Consider the following 11,819-nt stretch of genomic DNA (forward strand, 5'->3'; position numbering starts at 1 on the left):
TAAATGGACGGAACTGGAGAACATCATTCTGAGTGAGGTCAGCCAGGCTCAGAAGACCAAAAATCGTATGTTCTCCCTCATATGCGGACTTTAGGTCTAGGGCAAATACAGCAATGCGGTTGGACTTGAATTATATGACAAGGGGAGAGCACAAATGAGAGATATAGGAATAGGTAGAAAACCCAAAACATGAAAGCATTTGATGTCCCCACTCCAGAGGAACTAATACAGAAACCTTAAAACGACAGGTTAGCATGAGCAGGGGACCAGGAACCAATGTAAAGATCAGTTAGAGTTGAATCAACATGGGTCGGAACACATGGGTAAACGAAAGCAATAGTAGGAATCTCTCTGAATAGCTATCATTAACTCAACCAGCAAAACCGCTTTGTCTTCCTTATAATGTTTATGTCTTTTCTTCAACAAAATCAGTGATAAGGGCAGAACGGGACCTGCCTGGAACTGACGGGGGGAGGGGGGAAGTGGGGGAGGGGGGCAGGTTGGAGAAATGACCCAAACAATGTATGTACATGTGAATAAATGAACAAAAAAGGGAACGGATTTTAATGAATATTCTCTTTTTAATACAAAGAAATAATTTTCAGGAAACTCGAGTGACATAATTTTTTAACATTTTATGTCTTCCTTCTGTTCCCTACACAATCTAACCTAAACCTCCAAAGAAAACAAGCCTAAAAGTTATTACCTTGCTCTAATTCAGAATGGTATGAAACCTTCTGCCTTTTGATACAAATACTATTTATTCTACAACATGAAAAGAAGAGACGGTACCTTGAGCAGTGAGTACTGACAGCTGGCTATGACCAGGCAGAACTGGAAGACCCAGATGTCTCTGAAGAAGCCTTGTATGAGAAGAATGGATCCCAAAAAAGCCACAAGAATAGCCAGGATGACAGCTAATACATTTTCCAGGATCTCACGATTTCTGCAGATGGAAAAATTTGTAAGTATATCATGAATATGAGAAATTAACCAGACTGAAAAAACAGAAGGCATTAAAGTGAAGCTTGTTGGGATTTATTTTTGGATACTATCTTTGAATAAGATTTGACCATTTGGAAAAAGAAACTGGTTTTCTTTTTGTGGAAAACTGTGTGTGGACAACACAATTTTTTAATTTTGTTTTGGACTTTTGTTTTTGCTTTTCATTTTTAATGGGACCGAGTTTGAACTCAGGGATTCATGCTTGCAAAGCAGCATTCTACCACTTGAGCCACACCTCCCGTCCATTTTGCTGCAGTTATTTTGGAGATGGGTCTTGTAAACTATTCACCTGGGCCTTGAGCCTCAATCCTCAGAATCTTAGCCTCCAGCTAGGATTACAAGAGTAAGCCACTGGTGCCCAGCTAACACAAATTCTTATATACAAATAAAGCATGATACAGTAGATTATGGAGTTCCAATTACAACACATACTGAAGTTCTAATTTCTATTTCTAAACTTCTTGAAAAGCTGGGTGTGGTGGCATGTACCTACCGTTCTAGCTATGGTGTGAAGCAAAGAGATGGAAGGATCACAGTCCAGGCTAGCCTTGGGAAAAAGCAAGACCCTATCTCCAAAAGAACCACAGCAAAAAGGGCTGGAAGTATGGCTCAAGCAGCAGAGCTAGCAAGCACAAAGCCATGAGTTCAAACTCCAGTACCATAGAACTTATCTTAACATTTGCTTTTCTGTCAAATATGCTGCAAAATAACTAACCAACCTGGATGGAAAATAATGTAGATATAGAAAGGAGTTAGTTTAAAAGGCAAAATCCCAACAGTTTCTAAAAAATTAAGTTTAAAACATGTTACTTTATATGACAAAGTTTGCAACCAGATTTTATTATCAAGTGGTTTCATTTTCTCTGTCTCTCAAGTAATCTGAAATAATCTAAAATCTCACTTTCTAGAATAACTTAAATATGGCTCTCACATATCTTGAGAATGAAGGCAGTAACAAAAACCATCAATTCTGCCTCTACTGAAGTTGCTGGGACAAGTCTATATACTAGCAAACTGACACATAAAAGATATAATATGATACCCTAAATTACATATAGTAATGAAGGTGATTTTTATGCTATGTCAAAAGCTAAGGCTCTATCACATTACTTCCTGAAGAAATTTGATTCACAAAATGTTAAGCAAATACATGTTAGGAGTCATGTATTTAAAGAATATTAAATGATATGGAATATGCTTTTCACATTTGCTATATGAAACAAGGATACAAAACCATGTGTACAGAAAGATACACTATGCCAAAAATGATATTACTACTAATGGTCTCTCTTGTTTTCAAACTTTCTACATAGTTGAATTTTCTCTAATGGGTAAAGAATTACTTTTATAGTCAGAAACATTCTTTTTTTTTTTAACATTATTTGATGATTTAATGAAAATTATCATGCAATAAAATATTATAACATTTTCAAAGCCATATAGTCATAAACATTCTTAAATTAACTTTTATCAACCTAATGTCAAATTTATAGTCATCAATTAGGCCTAAAATTCATAAGTATCAGTATTGTTCCATTTAATACTTTTTTTTATTTAGTACTCTACCAGATTAAAAAGGTTCAACAATATTTTCAAATAAGCAAATTACTAGTATTCTCACATCTTAAATGGCAGATTACATGATTCCAGATTTGCTCAAGCAATGACCTCTTTTCAATTCTTGTCCTGCCTGGCATTCTGGCTTCCCTTTTAACTGAATATATGCACTCTTTTGGCTTCTTAAATTTTTTCAATGTTGATGAATCCAATGTATCAATTTCTTCTTTTACTGGTCTTGTTTTTGGTGTCATAAGTAAGAAACTGTGCATAACCTGAGTTCACAAAAATTTTCAACTATGTGGCTTCTTTTTTTCCTACAAGTTTTATTGTTTTGAATTTCACATTCAGGTCAATGATCCACTTTTAATTAATTTTTATAACATGGTACAGGTAAGGATGCAAGTTATTTTTTGCATATGGAAATCTAATTGTTCTAGCATCATTTGTCTGAAAGACTACCCTTCACTTTACTGACTTGTGTATTTCTCTGATGACATCTGGGCCTGGAGTTTCTTTGTAAGAAGTTCAGATGGTTAATTCTGATTGTCAACTTGAATGAATTCAGAAGTGCCTAGACTAGTGAAGTATACCTCCAAGTGTGTCTGTGAGGGAATTTCCAGAAAGAATTAACGAAGGAGAGAAGACCCACCCTGAATATGGGTAGCACCATTCCACAGGCTGAGGCCCTGGATGGAACAAAAGGGGGAAAAGGAGAAAGCAAAGAATAAGGCATTCTCCCTCTCTGCTTCCTGACCACCATGATGTAAACTGCTCTGATCCACCATGCCTTCCCTGCATGATGGGCTCAAAATTCTGAAACTGTGAGAAAAATAAATCCTTCCTCCTTTCAGTTTTCTTAGGTATTCTGTCACAATGATAAAAAGTCTGACTAATACAGAAGTTTTCTAACTAACTACAATTTCCACTTATTTATATAGAGAGCAGACGAATAAGGTTATATATTTCTTTTAGAATGAACTTTGATAAATTATCTTTCAAGAAATTTATCCAAGGGATTCCAAGATGGCAGTTGGAGGGAGGAAGCAGAAAGTGTGCCTCCTATAGTGAAATCTTGGAGAGACGATGGAGACACACCCTGCAGGCAAAACCACCGAGAAGAGGTAAAACTTTGACCCCTCCACACCTCCAGCCGCCGCAGGGCATCTCCACTTCATGTTAAATGGAGAAACCAGGAGGGCCCCCAGGCTGCCAGTCGCCCGCGCCCATATGGCTTGGGAAGACGCGGACCAGGTGAGCTCAGCAGTACCGTGGTACTCCCACAGACAACCCTGGGCCAGAGCAGCATAGCCCCCTGGACAGACTGACCTCCACCCAGGGAAAAAAGAGAAACTGAGTAATAAGCAATAAGAACAATAAAGACATGTGGGAAAGAGGGTGGGGAGAACCCAAAATTGGGGGAAGGGAAATCCTACCTGAAACTGTAAATAAAAAAGCCGGGCTGGCTGGAGAGGCTCCAGCGGGAGCAGGGGCGCATGCCCTGCAACCAGGAGCAGGAAAGCTTGTGAGAGTGGTGGAGGGAGGAAAATTCCACAGGAGAGGAGGGAAGACCCACTTCCCACGTGAGCTGTAAACAAAAATGGCAGCTGGCAGAAGCAGCAGCACTGCCCAGTAATCAGGAGCCGGAAAGCTTGTAAAAGTGGTGGTGGGAGGAAAACTCCACAGGAGAGGGGGGAAGACCCACTTCCCACGTGAACTGTACACAAACACACAGGCCTGAGAAAGCGGGTGCAGCATAACCTCCCCCAGTGTGCTTGGAAAAGGGAAAGCCTGTAGCAGAGGCTCCTGCACACAGGAGAACTCTGAGTAAACAAAAGACTGTGGGGCCAGGTGAGTGCTAAGCTCACCCCTGAGATCTGCATAAATAACACCTCCAGCAACAGCAGGCTGACAGCAGCAGGCAGGCAAGCCACAGCCGCAGATACCATTCACAGAACTGTCTCCAGACTGTTTTTTTTTTCCCTCTCTCCTTCCTTTGATGAGAAAACAACTGAACTACACCTGCATGCTGAAAAACTTACTGTAACTGTATTGCATTTGAACTTGTGACATTTTGTGGGTTTTTGTGTGTGTGTGTGTGTGTGTGTGTGTGCAGTTTTGTTCTACTTTATGCATCCCCTTTGATGAGACAACTACAGAACAACATCTGAGGCACCATCTCCAGGACTGGAGACTGAGATGGACACCAAAATTATTAAGATTGAAACTTCATTGCATTTGAACTTCAAGGTTTTTTGTTTGTTTGTTTTTGCTATTTTTTATTTTTTATTTTCTATTTTTCATTTTGTTTTTACTTTTATATATGTATTACTTTCATTTACTTATTTTTTATTTTCATTCTTGTCTTTATTCTTTTTATTTTTTATTTTCAGTCCTCTCTCTGTCTCTCTAAGGCCTGTTCAGCTTACTGTCAATTAATACACTAATGCTCCCTGTTTATAGCTTTGAAACTTTCTTGTTTGATTCCTTCTTTTGTTTTTTCCTACTTGTCTGTTTTTCGCTTTTCTTTAACTTCTTGCTTTCCATCTCCTCTCACCCTTCCATTCTAAATATTATCATTGTTATTATTACAAGCCAGAAAATACTTAATTGCACACAGTACAGGGACAGTAACAACACCAAGGACAATGATGGGAAGACAGAAAAAACAGGGAAACCAGTTTCCCCACAGCAAAAAATTAGTACAGGAACCAGAGGGAAATGAAGAAAACAGATACTCAGATCCAGACTCCAACAAAATGAAGATAAACTATGCCAAAGAACCTAATGAAGCCCACGAGAATAATTTAAAAGAAGACATACTACAGGTACTCAATGACAATTTTACAGAGATGATACTGGATATGGTCAACCAAAATGTACAGGAGACACTCAAGAAATTCCAAGAAACAAAAATAGAAAATTTGAAAAAGCAAAAGAAGAAAAAAAGGAAACCATAGAAAAACTGTATAAACACCAAAGTGAAACAGAGAACACGATTAATAAACAGATAAATGAACTCAGGACAAAAACAAACAACATTGAAGAGGAAACCACCCAGGATATGGAAAACCTCAGAAAAAAGAACAAAACAGAACTGCAAAACAAAATGGAAGGCCAATCCAGCAGAATAGAACAAACAGAAAACAGAATCTCAGAACTTGAAGATGAAATGGTAATTAAAGGAAAAACTGAAGAACTATTAATTGAACAACTCAAGACCTGTGAAAAGAAAATGCAAGAACTAACCGACTCCATCAAAAGACCAAACTTGAGAATCATGGGCATTGAAGAAGGAGAAGAGGTGCAAGCGGAGGGAATGCGTAATCTATTCAACAAAATAATAATGGAAAACTTCCCAAATCTAGAGAAAGATATTCCCATACAGATGCAAGAGGCCTCCAGGACACCAAACACACCAGATCAAAATAGAACTACCCCACGACATATCATCATTAAAACAACAAGTTCAGAAACTAGGGACAGAATACTGAAGGCTGTAACAGAGAATAAACAAGTAACATACAAAGGTAAACCCATCAAAATCACAGCAGACTTCTCAACAGAAACATTAAAAGCAAGAAGAGCGTGGGGTGAGATCTTCCGGGCACTGAATGAAAATAACTTCAACCCCAGGAAACTCTACCCAGCAAAACTATCATTCAAAATAGATGGAGCAATAAAAGTCTTCCATGATAAGCAGAAACTAAAACAATATGTGACCACAAAGCCACCACTACAAAAGATTCTGCAAGGGATTCTGCACACAGAAAGTGAAACCCAACTTAACCATGAAAAGACAGGCAGCACCAAACCACAGGAAAAGAAAAAGCAAGAAAGTAGAGAGTAACCTCAACTTAGGTACACACAATCAGACCTTCAAACAACTAAGACAACTAAATGACAGGAATCACCACATACCTATCAGTACTAACACTTAATATTAACGGACTTAATTCACCCATCAAAAGGCACCGCTTGACGAAATGGATTAAAAAGGAAGATCCAACAATTTGTTGCTTACAGGAGACCCATCTCACCAACAGAAGTAAGCATAGGCTTAGGATGAAAGGCTGGAAGATTTACCAGGCCAACGGCCCCCGAAAACAGGCAGGAGTAGCAATACTTATCTCTGACAAAGTAGACTTCAAACCTACATGGATCAAACGAGATAAAGAAGGACATTCCACACTAATAAAAGGGGAAATAGACCAAAAGGAAATAATAATAATCAATCTGTATGCACCCAATGTCAACGCACCCAATTTCATTAAACATACCCTGAAAGACCTAAAAGCATATATTAATGCCAACACAGTGGTTGTGGGAGACTTTAACACCCCATTATCATCAATAGATAGGTCATCCAAACAAAAAAATCAATAAAGATAACCAAGATCTAAAAGATAACCAAGATCCACAGTGGTTGTGGGAGACTTTAACACCCCATTATCATCAATAGATAGGTCATCCAAACAAAAAAATCAATAAAGATAACCAAGATCTAAAATATACAATAGATCAAATGGACCTACTTGATGTCTACAGAACATATCATCCAACTTCTACACAACATACAATCTTCTCAGCAGCCCATGGAACCTTCTCCAAAATAGATCATATCCTAGGGCACAAAGCAAGCCTCAGCAAATATAAGAAAATAGAAATTATACCGTGCATACTATCTGATCACAATGCAGTAAAAGTAGAACTCAACAACAAAAATAAAGACAAAAAACACGCAAACAGCTGGAAACTAAATAACTCACTACTTAATGAACAATGGATCATCGATGAAATAAAAGAGGAAATTAAAAAGTTCCTAGAAGTCAATGAAAATGAAAACACAACCTACCAGAACCTATGGGACACAGCAAAGGCAGTCCTCAGAGGAAAGTTTATAGCCATGAGTGCATGTATTAAAAAGACTGAAAGATCCCAAATCAATGACCTAATGATACATCTCAAACTCCTAGGAAAACAAGAACAAGCAAATCCCAAAACAAATAGGAGAGAAATAATAAAAATAAGAGCTGAAATCAACAAAATAGAAACCAAAAAAACCCATACAAAGAATTAATGAAACAAAAAGTTGGTACTTTGAAAAAATAAACAAGATCAATAGACCCCTGGCAAACCTGACTAAAATGAGGAGAGAAAAAACCCAAATTAGTAGAATCAGGAATGCAAAAGGGGAGATAACAACAAACACCATGGAAGTCCTGGAAATCATCAGAGACTACTTCGAGAACCTATATTCAAATAAATTTGAAAATCTAAACGAAATGGACAGATTTCTAGACACATATGATCATCCAAAACTGAACCAAGAGGAAATTAATCACCTGAATAGATCTATAACACAAAATGAAATTGAAGGAGCAATCAAGAGTCTCCCCAAAAAGAAAAGTCCAGGACCTGATGGATTCTCTGTTGAATTCTATCAGATCTTTAAAGAAGAACTGATGCCAACCCTCCTTAAACTGTTCCATGAAATAGAACAGCCAGTATTTTATGAAGCCAGTATTACACTTATCCTAAAACCAGGCAAAGACACCTCCAAAAAGGAGAACTATAGGCCAATCTCCTTAATGAACATTGACACAAAAATCCTCAACAAAATAATGGCAACCCGAATTCAACAACACATCGAAAAGATTATTCACCATGACTAAGTAGGCTTCATCCCAGGAATGCAGGGATGGTTCAACATACGAAAATCAATAAATGTAATAAACCATATCATCAGAAGCAAAGACAAAAACCACTTGATCATCTCAATAGATGCAGAAAAAGCCTTTGATAAGATCCAACACCATTTTATGATAAAAGCTCTAAGAAAACTAGGAATAGAAGGAAAGTACCTAACATTATAAAAGGTATATATGACAAACCTACAGCCAGCATTATACTTAATGGAGAAAAACTGAAACCATTCCCTCTAAAATCAGGAACCAGACAAGGATGCCCACTATCTCCACTCCTATTCAACATAGTACTGGAATTCCTAGCCAGAGCAATTAGGCAAGAAGAAGGAATAAAAGGAATACAAATAGGTAAAGAAACTGTCAAAATATCCCTATTTGCAGACGACATGATCCTATACCTTCAAGACCCAAAAAACTCTACTCAGAAGCTTCTAGACATCATCAATAGCTATAGCAAGGTAGCAGGATATAAAATCAACATAGAAAAATCATTAGCATTTCTATACACTAACAATGAGCAAACGGAAAAACAATGTATGAAAACAATTCCATTTACAATAGCCTCAAAGAAAATCAAATACCTAGGTGTAAACCTAACAAAAGATGTGAAAGACCTCTACAAGGAAAACTATACACTTCTGAAGAAAGAGATTGAGGAAGACTATAGAAAGTGGAGAGATCTCCCATGCTCATGGATTGGTAGAATCAACATAGTAAAAATGTCTATACTCTCAAAAGTAATCTACATGTTTAATCCAATTCCCATCAAAATTCCAATGACATTCATTAAAGAGATTGAAAAATCTATATAATTTATATGGAAACACAAGAGGCCACGAATAGCCAAGGCAATACTCAGTCAAAAGAACAATGCTGGAGGTATCACGATACCCGACTTCAAACTATATTACAAAGCAATAACAATAAAAACAGCATGGTACTGGCACAAAAACAGACATGAAGACCTGTGGAACAGAATAGAGGACCCAGATATGAAGCCACAGAACTATAACCAACTCGTCTTTGACAAGGGAGCTAAAAATACACGATGGAGAAATAGCAGCCTCTTCAACAAAAACTGCTGGGAAAACTGGTTAGCAGTCTGCAAAAAACTGAAACTAGATCCATGTATATCAACCTATACCAATATTAACTCGAAATGGATCAAGGATCTTAATATCAGACCACAGACTCTAAAGTGGATACAGGAAAGAGTAGGAACTACTCTGGAGTTAGTAGGTATAGGTAAGAACTTTCTCAACGAAACCCCAGCAGCACAGCAACTAAGAGATAGCATAGATAAATGGGACCTCATAAAACTAAAAAGCTTCTGTTCATCAAAAGAAATGGTCTCTAAACTGAAGAGAACACCCACAGAGTGGGAGAAAATATTTGCCAGCTACACATCAGACAAAAGACTGATAACCAGAATATATAGGGAACTTAAAAAACTAAATTCTCCCAAAACTAATGAACCAATAAAGAAATGGGCAAGTGAACTAAACAGAACTTTCTCAAAAGAAGAAATTCAAATGGCCAAAAAAACACATGAAAAAATGCTCACCATCTCTAGCAATAAAGGAAATGCAAACTAAAACCACACTAATATTCCACCTCACCCCTGTTAGAATAGCCATCATTAGCAACACCACGAACAACAGGTATTGGCGAGGATGTGGGGAAAAAGGAACCCTCTTACACTGTTGGTGGGAATGTAAACTAGTACAACCACTCTGGAAAAAAATTTGGAGGCTACTTAAAGCGCTAAACATTGATCTACCATTTGATCCAGCAATACCACTCTTGGGGATATACCCAAAAGACTATGACACAGGTTACTCCAGAGGCACCTGCACACCCATGTTTATTGTGGCACTATTCACAATAGCCAAGTTATGGAAACAGCCAAGATGCCCCACCACTGACGAATGGATTAAGAAAATGTGGTATCTATACACAATGGAATTCTATGCAGCCATGAAGAAGAACGAAATGTTATCATTCGCTGGTAAATGGATGGAATTGGAGAACATCATTCTGAGTGAGGTTAGCCTGGCCCAAAAGACCAAAAATCCCATGTTCTCCCTCATATGCGGACATTAGATCAAAGGCAAACACAACAAGGGGATTGGACTTTGAGCACATGATAAAAGGGAGAGCACACAAGGGAGGGCTGAGGATAGGTAAGACACCTAAAAAAATTAGCTAGCATTTGTTGCTCTTAACGCAGAGAAACTAAAGCAGATACCTTAAAAGCAACTGAGGCCAATAGGAAAAGGGGACCAGGAACTAGAGAAAAGGTTAGATCAAAAAGAATTAACCTAAAAGGTAACACACACGCACAGGAAATTAATGTGAGTCAACTGCCTGTTTGGCTATCCTTATCTCAACCAGCAAAAACACTTGTTCCTTCCTATTATTGCTTATATTCTCTCTTCAACAAAATTAGAGACAAGGGCAAAATAGTTTCTGCTGGGTATTGAGGGGGTGGGGGGGGAGAGGAAGGGGGTGGAGGGGGTGGGGGCAGGGGGGAGAAATGACCCAAGCCTTGTATGCACATATGAATAATAAAACAATAAAAAAAAAGAAATTTATCCATTTCAATTATCCCTTGTCAAATTTATTTCCGCATAGCTATTCTAAACATTCTCTTAATACCTGTAGAAGCTGCAGTGATGATATGTCTTTTTTCTGATCAGGTTGACTAAAGGTTTATCAATTTAACTGACAATCCTAAAGAACCAGCTTTTGCTTTCCTTGATTTTCTCCATTGCTTTTGTTTCCTCATTGAATTTTATTTTATTTCTTACTATTTTCTTTCTCTTCCTTTACTGGATCTAATGTGCTCTTGTTCAAGTGAAGTCTGATTTAAGACCTTCTTTTTCCTAGGTAGTTAGTGCTATATATTTTCCCAAGTACTAAATTTGGGCATCCTAAAAATTCAGACATATTCTTTTCATTTTTATTTAATCAAAATACCTTCTAGTTTTCTTCTTGATTTCTTCTCTAATCCATGGTTATTTAGATATATTAGTTTCCAACCATATGAAGATTTTCTAGTTCTTTTTTCTTTTTTTATTAATTTAGAGTTTAAGTCTACTGTAGTCAAAAAAATACAATGTATGATTTGAATTCTTTTAAAATTTGTTGACCCTATCATTATGGCACAGAATATGACCTATCTTGGTAATGTTCTATGGACACCTAAAAGAATTCTCATTATGGCTGGAGTGTTCCATAAATGCCAACCAAACCAGGTTGGCTGACAGTATTGTTCAAGTCCACTATATTCTCACTGTTATAGCTTGGATTGTGAATGTCCCCTAGAAGACTGTGGGTTGAAGTCTTAATCCCCAGCCCACCAAACTATTGGGAGGCAGTGAAACCTTTAGGAGTTGAGACTGAGTAATAGAAAGTCAAGTCATCAGGGGTACGCCCTTATGGGTCACACTGAGACCCTGTCCTCCACCACATGATCTCACCATGACTACTGCCTTTCACCGGCCCAAAAGCAAAAGACCAGTGGCCATGAACAGAAAGCTTCAAAAT

The 11,819-nt window shown here is 37.7% G+C and overlaps 1 protein-coding gene across 9 annotated transcripts in view; it reads right to left on the reverse strand.

Annotated features, from left to right (window-relative positions):
* The window catches only part of Pcnx1 (pecanex 1), a 175,034-nt gene that overhangs the window by 78,544 nt on the left and 84,671 nt on the right, over positions 1 to 11,819 (reverse strand). For all 9 annotated transcript variants that reach the window (XM_074067666.1, XM_074067661.1, XM_074067660.1 and 6 more), the window contains one exon: positions 793 to 946. In XM_074067666.1, coding sequence (XP_073923767.1) covers positions 793 to 946 — 154 coding nt within the window. The remainder of the gene's footprint in view (positions 1 to 792; positions 947 to 11,819) is intronic.

This window comes from Castor canadensis, chromosome 3, assembly GCF_047511655.1.
Source record: "Castor canadensis chromosome 3, mCasCan1.hap1v2, whole genome shotgun sequence".
Taxonomy (NCBI): Eukaryota; Metazoa; Chordata; class Mammalia; order Rodentia; family Castoridae; genus Castor; species Castor canadensis.